At 41.5% G+C, this 24,105-nt stretch overlaps 1 protein-coding gene across 2 annotated transcripts; it reads right to left on the minus strand.

The window, feature by feature from the left end:
- Nucleotides 1–494: 494 nt before the first annotated feature.
- LOC149610478 (uncharacterized) lies at nucleotides 495–24,105 on the minus strand. Of its 2 annotated transcripts, none has more exons than XM_089859657.1 (22): nucleotides 23,957–24,105; nucleotides 21,894–22,397; nucleotides 20,426–20,467; nucleotides 19,534–19,694; nucleotides 14,969–15,217; nucleotides 14,583–14,904; nucleotides 13,795–14,525; nucleotides 13,572–13,716; nucleotides 13,077–13,498; nucleotides 12,662–13,011; nucleotides 12,394–12,579; nucleotides 11,644–12,320; nucleotides 5,235–11,578; nucleotides 4,706–5,038; nucleotides 4,471–4,639; nucleotides 3,946–4,402; nucleotides 3,529–3,890; nucleotides 2,106–3,464; nucleotides 1,571–2,025; nucleotides 1,366–1,489; nucleotides 1,008–1,300; nucleotides 495–923 (listed from the first exon to the last, which is right to left on the minus strand). In XM_089859657.1, exons 2-22 carry the CDS (start codon nucleotides 21,964–21,966, stop codon nucleotides 786–788), a joined length of 13,392 nt encoding a protein of 4,463 aa, XP_089715783.1. In that variant the 5' UTR covers nucleotides 21,967–22,397; nucleotides 23,957–24,105; the 3' UTR covers nucleotides 495–785. The 2 variants fall into 2 exon arrangements, with proteins under 2 accessions (XP_089715783.1, XP_089715784.1); XM_089859658.1 differs by having other exon boundaries at nucleotides 1,580–2,025; nucleotides 23,957–24,104.

A 24,105-nucleotide genomic window follows, 5' to 3' on the forward strand; every position in this document is an offset into this window, starting at 1 on the left:
AAAATGACAAATATATTTTATTACCGGTGTATTACCAATAGCATAATGAAGTAGTTAATTAGAAAATATAGTGCTTTTATTTTTATTGTAAGAAAATTAATTTTTATATTGTTACTAACAAAATTTTAACCTAACGTCGATTGTTTTTCTAAACGTAAGGGTTTTTTTTTATTATTGTGTTCTCGGAAGTAGATAAACTGAAGTCATGGTTCCCCTGTACCTGAAACTTAATTCAGGGCAGCCTAAAATCGTGGTATAATTATTAACTTCGGGAATAATACTAATGTTATTACTAATTAATTATTTCTATTTTGCACAATTTTTTGTTAAGTTTATTGTTGAATATTATACGGTAGAGTACTTGTTTCCGTATCAGTATTCGTTACTGTAATTTTGTACCCACAATCACTTACAAAAGAAATATTTATATCAATCATTGTTACTAAATTAACACTGGAAAATATATATGTGTTTTAAAAAATACCTCAGTGAGATTTCAATTTTAGTCAAATTTTATTATAAATAGCATACACGATTCTTTTTATAGTACAAAAAAGGAAATAAACATTGGATGGGAAGGAAATTAAAAATATAGAAGGGATGATAGAAATATTGGTTGTTTCGTTCGTTTTTGATTAGTTAATTAATTAAATAAGAGAACAAATGCTTTGTTTTGGCACAAAAGAATAATATTATAATTCTAAATTAGAATAGAAATAATTTTTTTACAAATTTTTTATTAGTATTTTAAAAGAAACATTTATCGCAGTTGTTGAGCATTTTTCTCAGTTTTGTTTACGGGTTCTCTTCGAAGATAAGGTCTTTCTATCTGGTGTCTTGTACTTCCTGGCGGGTGCCTTAGTAGGTGCTGCCTCTAAAATTTCATCGTCCACGCTCTTACCGTCGTAGAAATCCAGATCATCCTGTAATTTATGTTTAATTTAGACTCTGTATCTATTTCGTAATTTTCCCAAAGACTATATAAAATAGTTCGAACAAAGTTTTACCATGGTCATGCTAGCGACAACCGGAGAGATGCATCGTTGACAAACGCTCTTTCCGATTCCGTAGTTAGTGGTCAAGCATTCGCATCGTTGGCATTCCGGAGGTTGAAGGGTCCTTAGGATTCTCCTTGAGAAAATGTCCATACTCTTCTTGTTGGTAACCTTCTTGGTGTTGAAGACTGAACCGTTGATTTCCAGCGAAAGGGGAACGCAGAGATCCTTGGGCAACCTAAGTTGAGCCAGGAGGTCTCTGTCTCCGCTTTCCTTGTTGGTGTAGGCAACCGTCTTGTCAATACCTTTATGGGAAAAATAATGTCAATATTGGCGGACACTTTTCGATTTTGAATTTAGATCAACTTACCAATTACTTTCTTGGAAAGTTTGTCCTTGTTGCCTGAGCCTCGGCTAACTGGTTCCATATCGAAGATGGTGTGAAGAGTGATGTCGCTGTCCAACATGGTCCTCAACATCTCGCTGTAATCTCCCTGTTAAATTTAAGAAATTGCGTTTAATAATTAACCTTACTCGACTGTACATTGAGTGAAATAAGTTTTCATCGATGTTACCCTACAAACCTTCATTTCTTCGGTACGACAAGCGGAGCATTTGGCTAAAATGAAGGTCTTAGTTGCTCCAGCTAAGAAGGGCAGGCGTGCGGCGTATCTTAAAGCGTCGAAGACGTTGGAGGAGACTTGGTTGCGCTTGAGTGGCAAGTTACCCAAGGTGGTGCTGAGTGATCGACCATTTCCGAAAGCTTTTCCGTCAATGGTGACGACATGGGGCTCGGCGTGGATGCCTTCGCCTCCGAATCCGACAACGGAGAATCTGATCTTGTTGTATCCATCGGACTTCAATCCTTCTTCGAGGTTGTTGGCCAAACGAGTGATGACTGGGTTGATTTCCTTGTTACAGGGGCCTTGTTCAACAACGAAAACGACATCGGAAGACTTGGTGCTAGGGGAAGCGATGGTGATCAAGTCACCTCCCTTCATCTCTTCACCATCGTACCTCTCGCAACGAACTAATGATAGAAATTAATACGGTTAGATTTAAGTTTTGAGAATCTTGGATTATATATAATCCAGTGTTGCTATTACTTACCGCAATAGCTGGGCATTCTCAGTTCGACACCTTCTTCTCGGCATCTTTCCAAGTAGGCGGCGATGGCGGTGCAACTCTTCTTCTGTCGGTGGTTTTCACGTCGGACGTAGGTCAAGTCGTTGATGCACATGTCTAAGAATGGACGAGGAGCAACCAAACCGAAGCAAGATCTCAGTGGGGACTCATTGGAATCGAATAATTTTCCGCACTCTTCTCGGACAATGGGCTCGTCAGCGCTTTGTTTGGCAACGTTGGTGGCCTTGCAAGATTTGTCACCGACTCTCCAGCTGGTAGCGAATTCTTCGACATTTTCCATCATTTCGTTTTGTGGGTTCATCTTGTCCATAGCTGGTTCGTTGTTGAAGCTACCCAAAAGACCTCCGGTCTTGGCAAAGTAGAATCCAGATAATTCGAGAGTACAGATGTCGTGTTCCAAGTTGCATCGCACGGCGAATCCTCTGCGTTCGTCTCCCATGAAGATGGTTCCGTCTTCCATCGTGACGCGAATTCCGTTAGGCGTGATTTCTTGCGGAAGTTCGACTTTTTCGTCGTTCTTGGTGACCTTGTAGTCGCTTCCAACTTCGATCTTAACACCATCAGCAATCATAACGAGTGATTTACGGACTGCGCGTTGGACGGGATCGCGGACGTAGTTAACGAAAACGGTGAAGTTTCCGTCGACAAAGTCTTTAGCTAACAAATAAGAGCATTCTCCAGCGTAATCGAAATGGAAGTTGTCGAAGGTGATGTAGTGTTGATTTCCGGCGACGATGGCCTTGCCGTTGAATGGAGGAATGTAGAAGTTGGGATCGAAGTACTTCTTGTATTGGTAATAAAAGTCGGCGAAGTTGTTACTGTCCAACATGTTGCCCAAGTATCCTAACTGACTGTAGTCGATGTTTTGCAAATCCTTGAGAGATGTCACGGCAGCAGCGGCAAGCGGCAATTTCATTTTCAATTCAACGCGTCCGTGTTCGGGTTCAACGGTCAATCTTACGCTGTTCCTGACGTCGGAGAATTCTTCGATGGCGCCAATGAGAGAAGCGTACAAGATCTTTACAGTCTTGGCAGAGATCTCTTCGAAGATGTTGATGACCAAAGTGTCAAAGCCTAGATGGTAAGCGGTATGACGAACGCTGTCGAAGCCTTGGTGCATCATGTCGTTCAAGTTGTTAATTTGCTTGTGTTCACGGACATACTTGATGACGACTTCGGCGTAGTGTCCGGCGTTTCTTACTAGATCTCGGACCATCTTGCTAACCCTGAGGTAGTTGCGAGAAACACTTCGGGAAATATCATCGTACGAAATCTTTTTCAATGCTTGGCAAGTCTCGCTTTCGCAGAATCCGCCCATTTTGTCTGGACAGTTACATAAAGTTAGGCGTGCTCATCTATTTTAGTTTCATAGTTATTCAGTACTTACTGGAAATAATCTTTGCAAAGTCGACGACCATTTCGAAGAAGGGACTCATTCTGCGCATGACTGGTTCCATCATTTGTCCAACGCGATCGTAATAGTATTCGTAGTATTCGGCACTGGCATCGGCCAAGTCCATTGACATCATGACTAAATAGCTGAAGGCTTCGTTGTACAAGTCATCGAGGTAGTATTCCAATTCTTGTCTCATTTCCATCATTCTGATTTGAACTCGTTGGTAAGCAGCGGCAATACATCTCATGGCGGAACTCATTTGACGGACAACAGTTTCGTATTTCTCGGCGATATAGGAAGCGGCAGATTTGAAGCAGTTGTTCATGCAGTTCATCATTCTGGATCCCATTTCGCTGAGGAATGTTAATGATTAATAAATTGCCAAAAGGATGAAATAATAAAACTTACCTCATGGCGTTGAGCATTTGGCTAGCTGATCCGTGAATGGATTTCATGTAGAACTCGTTCCTCATGTACATCTTCTTTACGTTGTACGACATCCTTTGGTAGTCGTTGTTGATTTCGTTCATTTCCGAGGCCATGCTGTTTTTAACGGAGCTGAATTCGGGTTCGGCGATCTGGTTCATTCTGCGGGCAGCGTAGTAGAGTTCTTCATTGGAACTTTGGGCATAGTCGTTGACGGATCGGGCCATTCTCCTGTAAGCCTTGGATGACATGGAAGAAACTTTGTCGCTAACGTCGGACAAGAGCTCGGGACGATAGTTCAAGCGAGATGCCAAGATACGGTCCTGGTTCAAGCTAAGGTGGAAGAGAGCGTCTGAGGTACGAGGTTCGTTTTCCTTGCTGTGGGCCAGTTCAACGTGAATGTGGCTTTCTGGCATGGCGGCCTTGATGTTCATGGTTTCTGTTGATTTGTAGGAAGTAATTTTAAGTACGACTTTTTCAATGGGTAAAGTAAGTGAATAGTTTTACCTTCACCGGATTTCAAGGTGACATCCATGTTGCGATGACGTTGGCTAAGGCGGAAGTGACCGTGCATGTTAGGGGCATCATTTACGGTATGGTCGAATTCCATGGTAAATTCTTCGTCTCGGTTGAAAAGACGGCCCAACAATTGGGATCTTTCCTCGTTCATGCGGGTCTTTGTTTGAAAACAAATCAAACCATTAGTCTTAGGTTAGATTACAATTTAAATTTAAATATTTACCGTAACTTCCAACTTCTGTTTCAACTTTTCGATCTTGGCGCGAAGTTCGCTGATTCTCTCACGACCGTTTTGTCCCAAGAAGCTCATTTTAAGTCCAGCGTTCATTTCATCGGCGGTGTTGATCATTTCTCCGTTCAGTTTCATATCGACGCGAGCGGCTGGGTTGCTGGCCAGGATAGCGAAGTTGTAGTTGCATTCTCGCTTGTTTCGGGATTGATCTTGGGCACGGATTTCGAAAACGGTGTTCTTACGTTGGTCTCGGGAGTATTCGACCTCTCCGCGGGCGAAGAATTCCTTGGAGTTGATGTTGTATTCACCACGAGCAACGATTTCCTGGAGAAAAAGAATTAAGTTTTAAATCTTGTACCATTTAATTTTTCATAACACTATCCCTTAATCTGTCTTTCACTTTATCTGGGATTTTTAAATAAATTACACCAAATTGTAATTGACTATGGACAAGAAGATACTTTACTATAGCAGTAAGCCTAGTATGACTTTAAATAGTGGACTTGTGCTGTAATAATACCTTTCTCATTTGAGGGTAAGAAATGGTGCATTGCAATTTTCGTGCCATAGTTCTGTATCCGCCGAGGTTGGAATGTTCTAAGGTGACTTTCAAGTTCTTGTCTGGGTTCCTGGCAGCATCGAAGAGGATATCGAAGGTCATGATGGCTCCGTTACTAGTTGGGGCCTGTTCAGCTCTGATTTCCATAGACCTGACTGGCAAGTTGACTCTGGCGACCATTTCGCTTCCACCATTACGTCTGGGGGCTGATCGGAGTTCGTAGGAGAAAACGGAGTTTTCTTTTTCATCGAAGGTGATTCTGCTGGTTTGGCTGAAGCTGTTGTCGGTAGTTTGAGTGACGCTGGTGAATCCCATGGTTCTGCTTGGGGCAATACTGACTAAGTTAAGCTCAACAGCGGGTGTCATCTTGCAGGATCCTTTCAAGGTGTAAGGGAAACTGGGAAGAGACAGAACGAAACTCTTTTCTTCGTCGTTAATTGTTTCGATTTCCAAATATCTCTTTCCGTTGACCTCTCCGTTCAGGGTGACTTTTTTGTCTCCGTAAGTGTAATCGGTTTTAATAGAGTCCAAACTGGAGAAAGGAAGCATTATTTCAACGTTTCCGACGCGGTTAGCGGAGGTGGTTTGGTGTTCGAAGTGAAAGTAGGTCTTTCGCTCGCCCTCGGAGTTGCATTGGAAGGAAGTTAGGAGATTTCCGCGTCTGTTTTGTTGGCGGATTTGAACATTCACGTCTCTGTAGCTTCTGTACGGAGTACGAAGGGTCATTTCTCCCATGAAGTTGACGGTGCTGTGGAATTTCATCGATCCAGTGAAGGTAGAGCGTTCGGATCGGGGGTCTTCGAAGGTGATGGTCATGACGTTGCGGCCTCTTTCGTTCTTCATGCTTCCGGCAACAGAGTAGCTTTCGTGTCCGGTGATGGGTGTTTGAAGGGTGAGTTTAACTTCGTTTTCTCCGTATTGGATTCCAGCTTGTCCCTTTTGTCCGGTCATTTCATAACCAATGGTTCCAACCAAAGCGGCTTCGTTTTCGTAGTTGCCGTATAGAACGTACTTTTCGCTGGGAAGGGTTAAGGTCACTCGGGGTGCAAAACGGGTCATTTCACGGTTCTTGTGTACGGTGGTCAAAAGAGAAACGGTTTCCATTCCGTTGACTGGTAGCCTCATGTTAACCGATAGGTCAAAGGCGGTGGGCGATGTTTTGCTCTTGCATCCTAAGCTCATGCGGCGGGCGTTTTGCATGGAAGTTTCAACATCCAAAGAGAGTTCGGAGTTTTGAGGAGTTCCGTCGGTCTTGGCCTTCAAGTCGGCTCTGAACATGCGTACTGGGCCGGTTGGGAGGTTCAAGTTAACTAAACCATCCAAAGAGCGTCCTTCTTCGCGTCTCATGTTGATGGACAATCGGGATTGACCGTTGTACATACCGTCTACGACCAAGGTGGATTCGAATCGTCGGCTTGGCTCCGAGATGAGGTTGCCATTGACGGAGAGAGCGCGTTTGGTTAAAAAAGGTGATTCCATTTCCAAGGTACCGTCGACGTTCAAGAAGGGACGTTTGTTGTAGTTGTACTTAGCCGTTAAGCTGTGGTTGTCCCCGCTCATAACGTTAACGTTTAAGATGGCGGAATTGTCCTTGGGAGTCATCAATTTGCCTTCAACCTTGAAGATACCGGCTGGAATCATTCGGCAACGAGCTTCGAGACTCGCGGTTGTTTGCAAAGAGTCGCTTCCGTCGTATGAAACTTCTAAAGAGTGAGGCTCTTGGTTGGCGATTACAACGAACTTTCCGTTAATGACCTTGCGGTTGTTGGAATAAGTCAGACGAGTGGAGAATTCGTTTCTCGAAATGAGTGGAGTGAATAATTTGAATTCGTGCTCCAATCCTCTTGGGTTGCTTTTAAAGGAGGTGGACATTTTGTGGGCGGCGTTTTCCAAGCTTGCGTCAAAGTTCATGCGACGCTTGTCAGCAAAGTTGACGTTCATTTTAGCGTTGAGTTCGTTGGTTGAAAGTAAGCGAGACCTTAGCTGAACTTCGGCGTTCATTTCCTTTCCAGGGTTCTTAAAGGAAGCGACGAGAGAGTGCTCATCTCTGCGACCCAAGTTGAGGTTGAGGCTGGCTTCCATTGAGGTGCTATCCTTACCCTTGATGGCACCGGTCATTTCCATGGGATGGGTGGCCATGTTTTCGGCTTTAATTTGGAACTCTGTTAATCCGGTTTGAAGCTTTAGAAATCCGTTAAGAACCATTGGGCGGGAGTTTTCATTCGTCTTCGTGGTGATTTCGAAATTGTAGCTGTCTGGAGTCATTCCAACGGTTCCTTCTCCCTTAAAGTAAGGAATAGCGTTGAAGGGAGTAGTCAGTTCAACCTTTCCGTTGATTTCGTCACGTTTGTTGGCGTAACGTGCCGATGCAGAGGTGGTGGTGAAATATGGAGTGTTGAGTTCAAAGCTTCCATCAAAACCATTTGGCATGGTTCTCAATTTGCAGACAAGTTCGCTTTTCTTGGATGGTTCGTCGTATTGAAGGCTAGTGCGAAGTTCTTGGTCGTTCAAAACGGCTTGGAATTCCACGTTCTTGCAAGGACGGAATGGAGTGTCCAAGGTGAAAGTGACCCTTTTTTCGCTACCGGTGGTAATTTCTCCGTTGGCGTTGATTCTTTGAATAGCTTCGGGACCGTATTGGGCGCTGGTGCTGAATCGGTAACCTCCGTTGATCTTGTTGAAGGATCCATCAAATCTCATCATCTCAGCATTGCGGAATGGACTCTCCATGTTCATTTGAACAGTCAAGCCGTTATCTCTGAATTCGTAACTTCCGGTGACTCGAAGGGCTTTCTGGTTTTCCCTTTGGGCCAAAAAGGACGCCATTTTCAAGTCTCCGACCAATTGCATTTCGGTGTTGACAACCATGTTTTTGTAACCTCTGAATGGGGTAGTTATAACCAATCGGGTGATTAATTTCTCGTCGGTTTCGTGGGTGAGAGTGGCGTCAATTTTCTTGTTGTTAGAATATTCGCATTGCAAATTGGCGTCAAAGCGTTGGAGGTTGCCATTCAAAGATCCACGAAGAGCTGCCCTTTCGTATCCGGAATATGGAGTAGCGTAGCTCAAGGCGAAGGAGTTGGGGGTGAATTTTCCGTTTAGGTTGATTTTATTGTTTTCGTAGTTGATCTTGATGTCGCCTTCTTTCTCGTTTCTCTTGAAGGAAAGGGTTCCTTGGTATCCCATTGTTCTAATTCCACGGAATGGGGTGGTGATGGTGATTCTGGTGCTGTAAGAGTTCCTTTCATACATGTAAGAAATTCGACCGGTCACTTCTCGTTCGGTAGCGTACTTGAAGGAGGCTTCGACCATTTTTTCGTTGGAGTTGGTGTCTAATTTACCGGAGAAAGCCATATCTTCCATGTTACGGATGGTGGAGGTCAATTTCGCCATTAAAATTGGAGTTTCGATGGAGTTGTCCAATTTAGCTTCGAAGTCGAAGCGACCATTTTTGTTATATACAATGTTCAAACGAGGTTGGTAAAAGGATCGGGCGGCATCGACTTCGTAGCTAGTCTCGATAGCCAAATCGGATAGGCTTTCAAAGGGAACCAGCATGCTCATTTTAGCAGCGGAGGTGCTGCTGTAGCGGTTTTGTGGGCGGTGGCTGTACTCTCCCGTAAGAGCGATGTATTTAACTCCGGAAACCATGACTTCGCTAACGTGCTTGGCAGAGTTACGGTTGGATGATTGGTCGACGGTGAAAGAGATGGATCTGTATTTCCTGATGGGGGTGAAAATGTTTAATTTGCTGACGAAGTTGGAGTTGTCGTTGATGTTAAGCTCGTGGCTGGCCTTGTACTCCTTCCTGTTGGCTGAAGCGGTCATTTGGGTAGTGAAGAGCATTTGTTGCCTTTGGTGTTCGAAGTTAAATCGAATGTCGTCCATGTTCATGTCTGGTGCGATGACGTTAAGACGAGCGTTGACATTGTAAAGGTTCCTTCCTTGAGTTAAAACGGCGGACATGTCGGCGCGGTTGTTAGAATCTCCGTAGTTGTAAATGGCGTTGGCGGTCATTCTACTTCCCTCCAATTTTCCATTAGCCGAAACGACGAGGGCTCTCTTAAATAAGTTGTTTCCCTTGAAGGAGAATCCAGCTTCGGTGTTTTCGGCTGAGTTGAAGGAGAGTTCGCTTTCAACAACGATGTCGTTGATGAGTTGGGCGGTCAAGCTTGTGAGCATTTTGTTGCTGTCGCTGGTGTGTTTAGCAACGATTTCTCCAACGCGGTATTTGTCCATGGTTGAACTGTAGGAGAAGGATCCATACATATTCTTGCCATTACGGTTGTTTGAGTTCAAACCCTTGAATTTGAGGGTCAATTTCTCGTTGTTTAAAGAAGAGTCTAAGGCAGCGTTGATTTCCCTCCTAAGATGGTTGTAGGTCAGACGAGTCCTCATTCGTTCGTAGTTGCGGATGGTAGTGGTAGTGGAGACTTCCAAAGTGCAAGATCTTTGCCTGTCGTTGCTGTCGGTGTTACCCTCAATGGCGACGGTGTATTGGTGTCTGTTGTTGTACATAACTTCGGCTTGGGATTTGAATTGTCCAGCGTTGGTGGGCTCGATCGCCATGAAAGCGGAAGCCTGGCTCAATGTATCGTATGGGGTGGTCATGTTGAGAGTTAAGGACAAAGGCTGTTTGGAGGCGGCACCGGTAACTTCTAAAACTCGGTTAGCGCGACGTCCCATGATGGTGAAGCTCGCATCAGCGGGATTAATTTTGAAGGAGGTCTTTCCAGTCATGTATTCGAAATCCTTGAAGGGAGTAGCTAGTCGGGCGGCGATATCCAAGAAAGCGTTGTTGGGATCGGAGCTTACTTTTACTTCGGTTGTCAGAGAGATTTTCTTTCCCCTTTGGTATTCCGCGTTAATTTCATTTTTCATCTCGTTGTTCATTTCGGTGTGTTGAACTCCCAAAGACATTTCTTCCATGCCTTCGAAGGGGGTACGCATCTTGATTTCTCCTTGGGCAATTACTCCGGCGCTCTTACGGTTAACGTGCCCGCTCATTTCAACTCGGACTCTTCGGCCTTCGGTGTATTCGAGTTCGGCATTCAAGTTGCTCTTGGCGCGCTTGCTTAGGCTTCCCTCCACGCTTCCATCAAAGGAACCGGACATTCTGTTACCAGGGTAGCTCAGACTAAATTTTCCTTGGTGTCCTTTTCCTTCTGGCTTGTATTCTCCTTCGAATCTGATGCTGTTGGTGGTATCGCGATCGGCGTCCATCATTAAGTTCAAGGAGCAAGTTTTAACTCGTTCGCTGTTGAGAATGTTAACTAAAGCGGTCATGCGGCGATCGGCGAGAAGGTTGGCTTTCATGGAGAATTGCTCCGAGTTTCCTTCGGTCACGGCTTCGGCGCTGTAAGCCTTGCTGGGGGTCTGCAAAAGAGCGGAGGCTCGATGGTTCATGGATCGAATGAAGGTGTACTGGGTGTTGACAGCGTATAATCCGCGTCCCATATCGAAGTTGGCACTGGCAGTGTAGTGACGGCCTTCGTCGGACTTGACCTTTAAGTTGGCGCTCATTTTAGGGTTGCGGAAAGCGGTCATTTCGGTCTTAAGTTCGGCGTCCATTTTTCTGTTGTCACCCCTGTTCAAGTAGCTGATTTCGGCCTTGACGAAGTTTCTTCCCTTGTATTCGGAGATGAGGTTGGCTGTAATACGGTCATCGGTACGGGTGGAGACTTCGACGTTAACGATGGATCCTCCCAAAGTGCTGTCGAGCTTGAAGTTTCCGTTGACGTTCATACCTTCCATCGAAGCGCTGGAAATCATAACGTATTCCGTGTTGGCTCCAAGACGAGCAGTAACTTGATCCTTGATGGAGTTCATGGTGTTTTCGTGTTCTCCCTTGACGAGGAAGTCGATGTCTCGTTGAGGATAGATGAGACGGAAGCTGGCTTCTGCCTTGTTGTTGGAAAGGGTACCTTCGTACTTGAGAATCTCTTGCAAGGTGATCTTGTGAAGATTTCCAGATTTACTATCTCCGACAGTTAATTCTAAACTGTTTTCGATTTGTCCTTCGGTACTTTGGGTTTCGAAAGACATCTCGGTACGGTATTCAGGCAAAGCGGTGCAATGGATGGATGTTGTTCCAGAGTATTTAACCAAGGAGTTGGCGGAGTGGTCACGGAATTTTCCAGCAATTTCGAGCTTTTCTTTTCTGCCTCGGTTCAACTTGTATTCGACAGTTCCCTTCATAGCGTAAGCGTTCTTTCGAGCGGTTAGGTAACCATTGAGACTGAGTTCGGCAGCGGATGAAGAGAGACCCATTTGGATTTCGTTACGGTTGCCCAAAGATACTTCTCCTGTTATTAAAGTTTAGAAAAATCAAGTGATATTGTAAATATAAAGAAATTGAGACACGACGTACCTTTCAATACTACTGGCCGAACGGTCATGTCTTCAATGGAAAGTTCAGCACTGTATTTCTCTCCGACTTTGATTAAGGTGTTTCCGCGTACGGTCAGAATGTTCTTGGCGTTGTTAACTGGTCCACGAACGATCAAGGATGGAGTGTACAAGAAACCACCGTTTTCGTCTTGGCTGGTAGCCATTGTAGCTTCTACGGACATTTGTTCCATGTCGTTTACGCTGGCTGCGAGGGTTAATCGCCTTTCAGCATCGTTGTTGATGTGCTTTCCAGTGATGGCCATTCTATTGGCGGGAGCGCGAGCGAAAAGGTTGAAGGTCATATCGTTCTCTTGGTAGTTGACCTGAAGTCCGGCGGAGATTTCGCGATCGATGTTGGATCCGGGGGTGTTGAACTTGCAAAGGAAGTCAATCTTCTCGTTGTTGTTGTTGTAACTCATATCGAAATCGTATCGGGTCAAGGTGGTGTCGGTTTTGTGCAAGTAAGCCTTCAAGAAGGTTTGTCCGTTTAAGGGAAACAATGGCATTCCCTTTCGGCTGGTGGGTAGTTCCATCTCTCCGCACAATTGCATGCCAACGATGTCGTTTCCGACGCATTTTCTGACGGTGTTGACGTCATTGGAGTAAGCCATAGCTGGGCTTTCTTCTTTGTCACCCTTGATCAAAAAGATTCGGGTCCTAATAAAAATAATACGGTTAAAATCAATGTAAAAATTTTAAACTTTTGCGTTAGTTTTTAAAGGACACGTACTGTAGGTCGAAAAGCTCAACATTTTCTCTGGGTACGTTGATTTGAGACTTGACAAGTTTGCCTGATTGGATCTTCAATAAACCGTCAATCATGGTGGAACTGTGCAAATTAGCGATTATTCTCAGTCCAACGCTGCTGGTTTTGGTAGCTTCGACCCTCATGGTGGCCGACATTTCAATGGCACCACTATTTGTTTGTTTGAATTTGTTAGATTACTTTTAGTTTTGAACTTAAGAATGCATTATCAAGGGGACTTAATTATCCCTACCTTGGTTGGAAGACTCCGGAAACGTCAATACTGTCGAGAGACCTCATGTCCATTTTACCCTTGATTTTAAGATCAACGGAAGTAGTTCCGTCCAGGGTTAACCTAAGGGGCAAACCACCGGCGGTGGGAACGGTGAAGGTGGTATCGAATAATACGGCGCTCTTGGTGAAAGTGTAGTCGCGGTCGACGGCCATAGCGTTTAGGATTTCGGGTAAAGACATAGTTTCGTAACTCATACCGACGTTGTTGGTGTTCTCCATACCGAATCGTTTGTACAACATGGAGTTTCCGAAGATTTTCATATCGACAGAGGCGACAGATTCTCGGTGGAAAAGTCCTTTGGCATTGTACTGCGTTTTTAAAAGTATTAGATGATTAATATATATTTCTTCACCAGTATTGTGCTAAGACTTACTTTGTGTCCCATCATTTCAATGGCGCGTTCTTCTTGCCTGGCTTTGTTCTTTTTGTTCTTGTTGGACTCTCCTCTAAGATATCCTTCGGGTCCAAAAAGTGACTCAACAAGTCGTTCCATTCCCTCGGCACGTCCTTCGATTTCCAACAAGTTGACGTTGTTACCGAAAACATCGACGGTCAAGTTGAGCATCAATGATCGGGGCAAGAAACCTTCAGGGGTGAAAACGGACTGGGCCTTGGCCGAAGCACCGAAATCAATCGATTTCAAGAAGAAGTTGTTGCTGTAAGCTCGAGAGAATTTCCTGAAGTCAGTGTTGAATTTGTTCATCATTGCGACGTCGTCCATGATTTTGTTCAAGTCCATTTCTTGGCGTTCTGCGCGGGGAATTTTTTCCAAATAGGTGAAGACGAAAGATCCGACTGTGTTGGTAGATGAAATTATTCAATTAGTTTAATTTTTGGGGAAAAACCTTCGTGTTATGTTAATAGTTACCTTGGTTAATTCGTTCGTTAGCCAACATGTCTTTAACAACTTCGATGACTTCCATGTTGGGGCATTTCATCATGGCATTGAAAGAGGCAATTCGTACTTCAACTTTTTCCAATCGGTCACGGAAAACGTCCATCATGGTGCTCAACTGTTAAGAAGCGTTTAAGCGTTAAACATCTTTTCGAATGGTTTAAGGCGCTTTTTGAAAAGTAAACATCTAACTTACTGGTTTAGATTGGCAAGGTACGCGTCTGAATGATTGCAAAGCAGCGACTCTAATTTCATCTCCCAAATCCTTGTTTTGAACGCATTGTTGGAGGGTGCTTTCAACTTCGCTGTTAACTCCCATGTTACCCAAAGCCTTCAAGATGGTCAAAGTCTCGTCCTTGTTGTTACCCTGGCAGTTGCCTCCCAAGGCGTTGGCGATTTTACGGACGATGGTTTGAACTTCACGTTCGCGTTGGCATTCAGGGTTCTTGGAGCAGTAGGTGTGAACCAGAGATGAGACACCCAAGAAAGATTCGCGACGTTCCAAGAGAGGCGTCAAGGCTACCAACATTTCCTTGTTGGGGTTCTTGACGAAGACTAAAGAGCTTAGGTACAATGTAAGATCGGCGTCGCTCAAATCTCCGTTGGAGGCCATTTCCAAAACCATCTTAGCGGCACCGGAACTTCCACACATGGCGATGGCGTCAACCAACATTTTGTTGGCACGTTCGTTTCCAGGGCATAATCGGCTGACTCGACGGTAGATATTAACCAGATCAGGGTGGGCTAAGGGTTGGAGACTGTGAACCAAGTTGGTGAAGAGACGGGGAACGGATGGGCGGATGTCGTTGACGGAAGCTTGGGACAAGGCTCTCAAGGCTTCGTCGGCCTTGGCGATGTTTTCATTGCGTTGTTCCCGTTCGATTTCGGAATGATCAAAGTTGAGTTCCATTTGGTCAGCGAAGTATTCTGTAACGCGAAATCATTATATTAAATTGAACGCTGTCTTGAAGGGCTCAAACGTACCGTTTCCGGTGAAAGCGCTTCGTCCCTCGGTTCTATAAGTCAAAGAGAGGGTAACTTTGGTTAGGGCGCCGTTCTTTTGTTGCCTGGAGAATGGTCGGAGAAGATGGCTTTCCGTGCATTGGACGCTTTCCAATCGGTTGGATCGGTAGTTTTGAGTGCATTCTTGCATTCCCTTCAGAAGGGGCTTCGATTTGGAATCGAAAAGTGGTGATTCCTCTCGGGCTGAGCAAGATGCCAAGTTCTTGATCTTGCGAATGGATTGTGTCCTATAACCGCGGGGTAAGGCCTCGTAGGTGGTCGTACATGTTCCAGAGATGTCAGTCTGTTAGATTATGTTCAGTTTTTGTTAAAAAATTATCCTACTGAACCTATTTGTTATTAATGACCTCAAGAACTTGTTCGGAATCTTCCAGGTTTCCAGTGGTGGTTTGGAAAGCGGACAAGATGGCTCTCTTGATGTTGAGGGCTTCGATGGTCTCCTCGTTACGTGGACACACATTCTCGACTCGGCCGTTTTGGAAAGAGAACCTCAATGGGTAAGCTTCCAACGATCGTCGGAAAGAACCATCCAAATCGGCGGGAATCCTCCTTCTTGAATCGGTGCTTTCAGATTGCTCCAAAGTGACACCGGAGAGCTAAAATTTACATATTTTTTTCTCATTACTGAAAATCAAAACCTATCCCTAGTTTGCTTAAAACATGCTGCTAATTAGTTTGTTTACTGCAATTTTGATATTGAGGAAATCTATTTTATAGTAACATTTATCCAAAACTATCACAAACATTCCCTTCAATTCTAGAATTTTTATGACGTAGCCATGAACCTGCGCTAGAAACTTTATTCCTCTTTATATTTTATGAATTTGCATAAGTAACAACTAAGTAGTAAGTGTGTTTGGTATGAGCATATTAGTATTTTGTTGAAGTGTAAGAAAACACTGAAAGTAGCTGCGCAGTTAGTAAAGATTGATTGCTTTTCTGTTGTTTACGGAAAAGCCCTCGAGTGTTATCTCTCCTTTTCTTATCCGTTGTAAATAAATGTATTTCTTTAGATATAAGCTAAGATAAGTGTTCAAAAGTAATAGGGAAACCCGATATGACAGAAGAAAATAATATCCCTTTGAATATATACCACAATCTTAAGAAGTTTAAATACTTCTCGGAACCTTAAATCCTCAATCTTTCTGGACTAGAAGAAACACTAGTAATAGCAGAAGTATATAATACTTCTCTTCGAGAGAAGTGTACCAAAACGCGGGATAATTGTAACCTTATTCTTCCCAACACCAGAACATTTACTACAATGTTACTAAACCGAATCACATACGCGATAAATAAGTCCCTCATCATTACTCTATTAGAGCTTAACTATTTGTCAAGGTGCACCTGTGGATTTTGTCTCACGTCAAGACAATCAAGGTTTGTGTTTTGATTGCTTAGTGTACCAAACACTTATAGAATTCACCCACCCACGACGCGACGCCCATCTGAACTTAGTTTGTTAAGCAGGAGAACAAGCAAAAAGGGGTGAGCATTATCTCGCGTAAATGCGGGCTTTAGTGACTGACCCCTCGTTCATGTCCTACATCAAATCTTGTAATTTGAAGCCCGTGATATTATCATATGTTCAATGGATTATGATTCTTAGTTCCTTGTTGGGAAATTTGACTGGAATAGAATTATTATCATCCGTTTACAGTAATATTATTTTTGACCTTAAATTAATTTTAATCAGTAATTATTAAGATTTATCTGAACTTAGTTAAACATAATTTTGGAAATATTGTAATCCGATCTTCACGAGACTAATTTGTTTTGATTAATCAGAATGATGATATTGAGAATTTACAAAGTGGAACGACCTTGAAACATGAGACTATAATATATAATTGATATATTTATTTAGAAATTTAAAATCACATATTCCTAGTAACAGTAACTATTCTCCCTTGTCCCGCTACACGCTACAGTCACGAGGTATTATGTTTAACCAAGAAGTGATATCTAGTTTATTAGGGAGAAGTTGGAAATTCGCCACATTTCTAGCTTTATCTCCAGTCCAAACGTAGGTCCGGAGTTAATCCCCGCCTCTAAATTACAACCAGCATCTCATTGGTTCTTGAAAACTCACGTCAGCGCGACGCGAATGACGGGAAAATTACTTGTATTTTCCGACTGAGGAGAGGCAGCGAAGTAGCCCGGCCTCCTCTGACGTCCCCCCTTGTATTTTTAAAGGGGGACTGGGACTATGGTGCACGAATACTTAGGCATCTTACACCTTCTCCCTAATAAACTAGATATCACTTCTTGGTTTTACGATAGTGTCGCCTACAATTCCAAAAAAAGCTCAAATCAAAAATTTTAAATTAATTTCCTTTGAAGTATTAGCTTTCGAAGTTAATTTAATTCCAAAAACTCGAAGTTGTTACTATTTAATTTGTTTGTGACGACTTAATGTTTACAAATAATTTCTTGTAAAACCTAATGCAGTTTAACACTGAAGACTGGAGTTTCAACATCTCTAATCTACAAAGTGACCTTAGAAGTATTATTTTGAAATCTTATAAGGTACATACGTAACCTCTTAACTTGTTTTTAAATCATTTTTATTAAATTCTTAATCAACTCTCGAAAAAAGAAAAATTATCAAAATAAAAAAAAAAAGAAATCTGATTTAATTTTGAAGTGTTTTCGCAAAACTTTCCTTTGAACCTTAAAACGATTTTGAGAAACAATTAACGCAATATTCCTGGCAAAGAGATAACGATAATAATCTCTCGAGTGTCACTTTGTAGGTTAAAGAACAAAGATTTAGGAACGAGAGAGAGAGAGAAAAAACTTGACTCTCCATCTGTTTTTTAAAATCAAATCTTTCCAAATAACAGATAATGAGCCTTGATTATCTCCTAGTTCTTTAAGGTCTTAAATATGTTTCTTATCAGCTTGAGCTTTGTGTTTTGTTTTCCCTCTATAACTAGCGTTGAAACCTCAATCCCAAAGTGTCGAGATTTCATAGGCATTGGTGTCACCGAACCTAAAAATCTGTCGCCTTATCTATTCGAAACATGGGACGTTGTTTTAACCAAATGAAATAGGGATGGAATGACTTTGTATTTTCATCTTTTCTACAATCTCAAGGAGTTCGTACGCAATTATGACCCTCGCAGTCTCTACGGGCAACCTGATTGGTTGATTCTAATAACCAATAGAAGATATTTCTAAAATAAACTAGCGCAAATTATGTATTTTGTTCCGAGGGGCTGCTAACTTCCTCTAAACGATGGACGCTTGATATAAAATTCGTTATGTCATCCATTTTTTAGGTCAATTCACAAATGAAAAATAAGTGAATTCTTAAACTTTTTGACAGAATTCGTGGAAATTTATAGGGAATTATATATGTATATTTTTTATGAATTCATGGAAATTTTTGGGAATTGACTCGAACGCTTGGAAATATACTTGAATTCATGGAAGGGTCGTCAAGAGGGGCGAGGTAATTAATCAGGTCAGTTTCCCTGGGGCCCGTACCTTCTAGGGGTCCGGGAGGCGTGTAGGGCAGTCCTGAAGGGGGCCCACAAACGTTTTCGACGGCCCTGACTCATGAATGGAATAAACCAGGGTTTTTTAATGAGGGAATTCTAATTTTTATGAATTCATGGAAATTTTTGGGATTTTACTCGAATTCATGGAATAAAGTATTGGTATTATTTTGGGAGAATTCAGAACTCTATTTCTACTTTCTACAAGTTGATTTTTATTATTTGTTATAATATGAATTACCAGAGGAAGATGCTAATTTTCTCATTTTACTTTTGATAAAATCAGATAGCTATAACCCGAAGTTAAACACTGTGCCAAATATAAATTCATTTCCCTTTTGAGACGATACTGTAATTCGATCTTGGGTAGATGTAGATAACTGGTTTTTAATGCTGAATTCGTCTATAACGTTAAAGCAGTGGGGTTGTCTTTTCTTTTAGGATCTTCTATTGTGCATGTACATTCTTAGTAAAATTGAATAATTTCCAACTGTTATTTAGATGTCCTATTTAAGTTTAAGAGAATTTAAACTCGAATATCCGCGACGTCTCTCTTATATAATCTACTTCCCTTCTTAAATTGGTCGGCCTTCAAATACCCCTTTCCTCTTTGTCTCTATATAAAACAGTAACAAAGAGTAGACACTATTGACTATATTAACGAGATAAAGCATCTTGTATTATTTTTCTATCATCTCTAATAGATTGAAAGGCAGTAAGATGTCATTACGTGATCCAACGGACGCTCTTAATAATATCAGAAGGGGATAATAGAAGAAGGATGACACTCTGTATCCTCTTAATACTTTAGTTATGTAACATGATTCTTCCAAAGATCGTGCAGATGGGCATCGCGCCCTGGGGTGAATTCAATAACTGTTTGGTGAAAATTCTCACCAATCTACCCACAAACCTCGTCTAGACTTGGGACCAGGGCCGGATTAAGCAATTTTTCAATCGGGGGCCGAGACAATATGCCCCCTTATGTCGATAAAAAGGAACAGCAAATGTTGCTAAGGAGGAATAATTTAACTCAATGCGCCCCCAACAAGCCTTGCGCCCTCTAGCCAGTGCCCCTCGTCCCCCCCCCTTTAATCCGGCCCTGCTTGGGACAAAAATCCAGAAGCGCGCCTTGGCAAATAGTTAATGTCTAATAGAGCAATGATGAGGGAACTATTTATCGCGTATGTGATATTCGGTTTAGTAACCTTGCTCAAATTCTTCTCATGTTGCGATGAATCATGTTACAATTACCCCGTTTTGTGGTACACTTCTCTCGAAGAGAAGTATTATATACTTCTCTCTCATGGTGCAATGAATGCCGCGTTCACACTATTCAAATTCTGGTTACACGATGAGTTCTACACTGAAATTAGCATCGCGTAAGATAATGTAGAGTTGGTATTTACCTTCATGACCATTTCGCATTTGCTAGTGACATGCAACTCGACGGTAGACTTCATGTGCAACCTTGAGGCTTCGGTCGTGGTTCCTTCCAAGGTGCTGACTGTTTCCATTTCGTAATCGTAGACGTAGTGTTTTCCATTTTCGTAGTTAAATTTGGAGCTCTCTGTTTAATGAAGAATTAAATAATGAATTAATTAATTGAAATTAAAGTATAAGTTAGCGGGTTTCTTCCAATATGGCGTATAGTATAGAATTTTAGGCTTTGTTATTGAATCCCAGAACATGCAGTTCTAATGCCTAAAGGTCAGGTTAATTGGAGGTGGTACAAATATATCTAAAGACACCTCCGACTTGGACACTAATAAGTGCCAATGAAACTAAGGTACATTGGCAGTGATCCTTTGAACAATTACATAGGATGCCAGTTCAACCTGGGTGGGATAGTGTCGCTCTTTAATGGACCCTTTTCAAGGACGGGGGTGAAATAAAGCCTGGCGTTTGACCACCTTGTCTTCCGAAGAAGGAGGGTCCGGTATGTTTAAAACAAAGAAGCTAGATATTTCTTCAAATAATTCGAATCAAATTTGTGGTGGACTGCTAACTTTGAAGCCCTATCAACATCTTTATTGTAAACATACCAAACAATCAATGGTCTATTTTAGCCCAATGTCTATTAATGTATTTAGTGTCAGAATAGTCAGTCAGTCAGGGTTAACTAACTCCAAGTCGCTACCGAGCCATAACCTAATCTGCATATTCAGTTTCATTTGAAAGACCTAAAATCCCTTTTTGGAATTAAATATGATAATTGATCCCTCGATATTGGCCTATAGATTCGCCTTATTGGAAAATGCTTTCATTTTTTTGAACATGTGTAAAACAAATAAAACTTACCAACACACTGCCTTGCGCAAGATCCACTTTGTTCGAGTGGAACTAAAGAGAAAAAAATAGTATTTGCTTATTAATAATTCCCCATACAAAGCAATGAAGTATTTCGAGAAAATTTTAAATTTCGTTTTAATATTTCTTTTTATTTTTAAATTTTATCGAAATATTTGTTCTCCGTCACTCGATTAGGGTTTTTTTTTCCTTTCAGGGACTTTTTCTTTGGAAATATGTTTAAGTGGTATCTATATCTTAAAAGATATGAAGTATGTGTCCTTCCCCCCGAGAAAAATAAAATTGGGATTATTAGCCTTCGATTATAGATTGCTAAATGGGCACGTGGGGATAGAATGACTTATTTCCTCCCTATCCCCCCTGATAAGGGACAAATAAACCACCCAACCAACCAATATGTCTTGCACCAGCGTCTCCTTTCTCTGATGATTGCAATTTTTTTAATGGAAATGTCGCTCTTAGTTCAGTGAACTGCTAAAATCATAGACGGTAATCTCTTTCCCAATGTCCCTAACCCTTAAATTATATTATCTAAGGCGTAATTAAAACCCGAATGATATAAAAAAAAACGAACATTATAAAATTTCAAATTTTTCCAACTAACTATTCTGATTTACACAAAATTTTTAAATTTCAATTGGTTAGAGGATGCCGAATGTAACCCATCCATTACCTATTGGGCCAGAGAAATTAGCATCTTAAAACCTATTTTCTAGGACCCCTAATTGGAATACTTCAGTTTCCTGATTGTAACCCATCTAATGGGCAAGTGAAATAGCGTCATAAAACGTATTATCTAAGACCCATAATTGGAATACTACACATTAATTGAAAATAGCGTCATGAAACGTATTATCTAGGACCCCCAATTGGAATACTACCCATTAAAACAAAATAGCGTCATAAAACCTATTATTTCGGACCCCCAATTGCCCAATTGGAATACTTCAGTTTCCCGACTGTCCAGAACCAAAAATATTAGAAGCAAAAACACACTCAATTCATAATTTAGACCTTTCTTTTACGTATTGTCGATGTCTAATAGGCTAAGGTATGGACCCCATTTCGTGTCTTAGGACGATGGTCAAGACACGTAATACTCTAACCATAGACAAACCTCGATTCTGAAACATTATCGGGTACCCAACTTAAATATTTTCGAAGGGCCATATCATTCAGGTATAAACGAATAGAATTAAAATGGATTATTGCAGAATTTACAAAGTATATCCCCAACACGAGATACAATCCGAATCAGAGACTGCGTATGCATTGGAATTATTTTCAATACCGTGGCTAAATCTCTACTTGGGCGCGTGTCTTTCAACTAGACTCGAATAACACGTAAAGTCTTCGACCATTCGAACTTTGGGGACACAATTATAGTTATGGTCAAAGTCAAAAACTCGAGGGTGTCCGAGCAAGAATTAAAACGCGATAATGAAAAATGGGTACTCACTGGCAACTGCAGCTACAGTGATGGCAGCGAAGATGCAAATCGAAACGACGTTAGTTTTTCCCATGATTATCATCCACCTTCAAGGTATGAAGCTCGGATGTATCGAAAACAAATAGTTTTTTTAAAGTCCTTTTTCTTTCGAAATAACAACTCTTCGATATTGCTATAACTCGTTCGGTTTTAATAAACCGCAAGACTATGCGGGTAGCGAATAAGATCGCCCCCTTTCTTTTTTTGCGTGGTTGCCTTGACGGTTACCACTTAAAACTAAAGCTTTCCAAGAGTCGAGTTGCGCCTTTTATAGTCTCAGCCTCTCTAGCGTTTCAAGGGACTGGCGGGGCAGAGTCCGAACCAGGGTCAATTCCGTTGTTTCGCGATTATACAAACGATGACTCGGTGCTAAGTTAATCGTCGCTTTTTTCCCCTCTTAGGTCATCCCCCTTGTATTTCAATTTGAAGATTTCTCCTCCTTTCCAGGTGCCGTCGGAATTATTTAGCTGAATTCTATAGATTGTCAATGCGGGGGAGAGAATGTGAGAGAGGGAGAGAAACGTTTCTTTAGTTTTTATAAGCAGATAAGAACCAAACTGATAAGTTTGGCGATATTGGAATTCTCGTTGCAACAAGAATGGCAGGCTCTCGAGAAAGAATTAACAAAAATGATGATTTTTCTTTATCATTTATAAGAGAGTTGGCTGTCACAAACTTCGAGGTGATTTTCGTTAAGTTTAAGAAAACATCTCTTTCTCTCTCTGATTCATCCTTTAAGGTGTTTCTTTCGCAACACCTTTAATGACTTGGTTAAACTTTAATTGAAGTATAAGGTTATGTTTTCATCATTGAAAAAAGGTCAATTTGGTTGAAAAAAGGTTAACTGAAGAAATGGTTAGGTAACAGTGAAGTAAAGTTTGTTTGATCAGACTTGAATTGTAGCATGTGGTAAAGTTATACGAAGAAATGGTTAGGGAACGAATGAAATTAACCAGGAGAAAAACCAGCCAGCCGTGTGCACTGGATTTCTATTGCTATTTCGTATATTGGAGCTCTTAGAGTATGCTATGAATTTAAATATCCGTCAGAAATTAAAGGGGATGTTCTTTAGGCGATTTTGAGTCGAAAATATAACTTCAATGACATTTTGCCGTCCGGGCCACCGGTTTCGAGTTATGATTGACCCCTTAATTAAATTAGAAATCATTGTCTTTCAGTTTCTTAATTAAATTTAAGGAGTCATCCGTAAAACACTCCATTCTTAACTTGAAAACACTAAAAACAGTGTTCCTTGTGACAAAATGTCATAGTACATTTTCGACTAAAAATCGCCCTTAATATCAGACAGATCTTCCAAAATATCCTGTATATATCTGTTCTTTATACATTGCAACAATTCGTCACAGAATTTGACCAAACTGCATGACACATATCAGTAACAGGGTAAGCTAGGTTCTAGAAGTGGTTTGGTTTAGTTGCATGCGCAAGGTTGGGTCCGCGAACCCCAAGATTTTAAGCCAGTAAAGAACGTCTTATTCTAGACCCTTAACACTTTAGTTTTATGAATAACCCCTAATAACATATACATCGTTGTTGCAAATCTTTGTTTCTTAACAAACAAACATAATGGAGATATTTCATACAAAGACTATTTAGTGTTTGCATAGACTAGAAACACTTCCCGGTTTACATTCCACTAAAACATCCGGGCAAGGTCGGCCTGGGTAGTTTAGCTAATTAACCATAGACGAGCCTAAAATTAGTCAAAAAAACATATACACATGGGAATAGCAATTTTGTACGGCTCAACCATCTTGTTAATGTACTGGGTGGGGTTTTATCAATGCCGCGGCAAGTTCACCGGGTTTTCTCGAGTTCTGACGTTCGAAATACCCTGATTTCTTCGTATCTCTTTCAACTATATCGCTATCATTTGCAAAATATTTGACCATCCGTCACTCAAACTCAAACAATATCAGTAAATTGAAAATTTGAATCATCTGTGAAATTCTTTCTATTTTCTTAATCGGGACATTATTGTTAAAGAGTAGAAGCAGAACGAAATATCTCACCGGTTTTAATTTCTTCTCGTTTATTTCTAAAATCTCCGAATGTAGTTAGTACGAACGAACCACGATTATTAAAATTTAGACTGTAGAGAACGTTTTGTCGGCGGCTCTATTTTAAACTATATAAAGACAGAGCTATTATGTCTTCAAAA

This window comes from Phalangium opilio, unplaced genomic scaffold (assembly GCF_054372755.1).
Source record: "Phalangium opilio isolate 3A_F unplaced genomic scaffold, DU_Popi_V2 ptg000329l_1, whole genome shotgun sequence".
NCBI lineage: Eukaryota > Metazoa > Arthropoda > Arachnida > Opiliones > Phalangiidae > Phalangium > Phalangium opilio.

Bases quoted from the DNA above. Each gene is read 5' to 3' on its own strand.
- LOC149610478 (XM_089859657.1), bottom strand. From the start codon at position 21,966: ATGATAATCATGGGAAAAACTAACGTCGTTTCGATTTGCATCTTCGCT. The intron at 4,403-4,470 runs GTAAAACTATTC...ACAAATCAACAG, and splicing joins CACCTTGAAATCCGGTGAAG to AAACCATGAACATCAAGGCC. The intron at 2,026-2,105 runs GTAAGTAATAGC...TTCTATCATTAG, and splicing joins GAGAATGCCCAGCTATTGCG to TTCGTTGCGAGAGGTACGAT.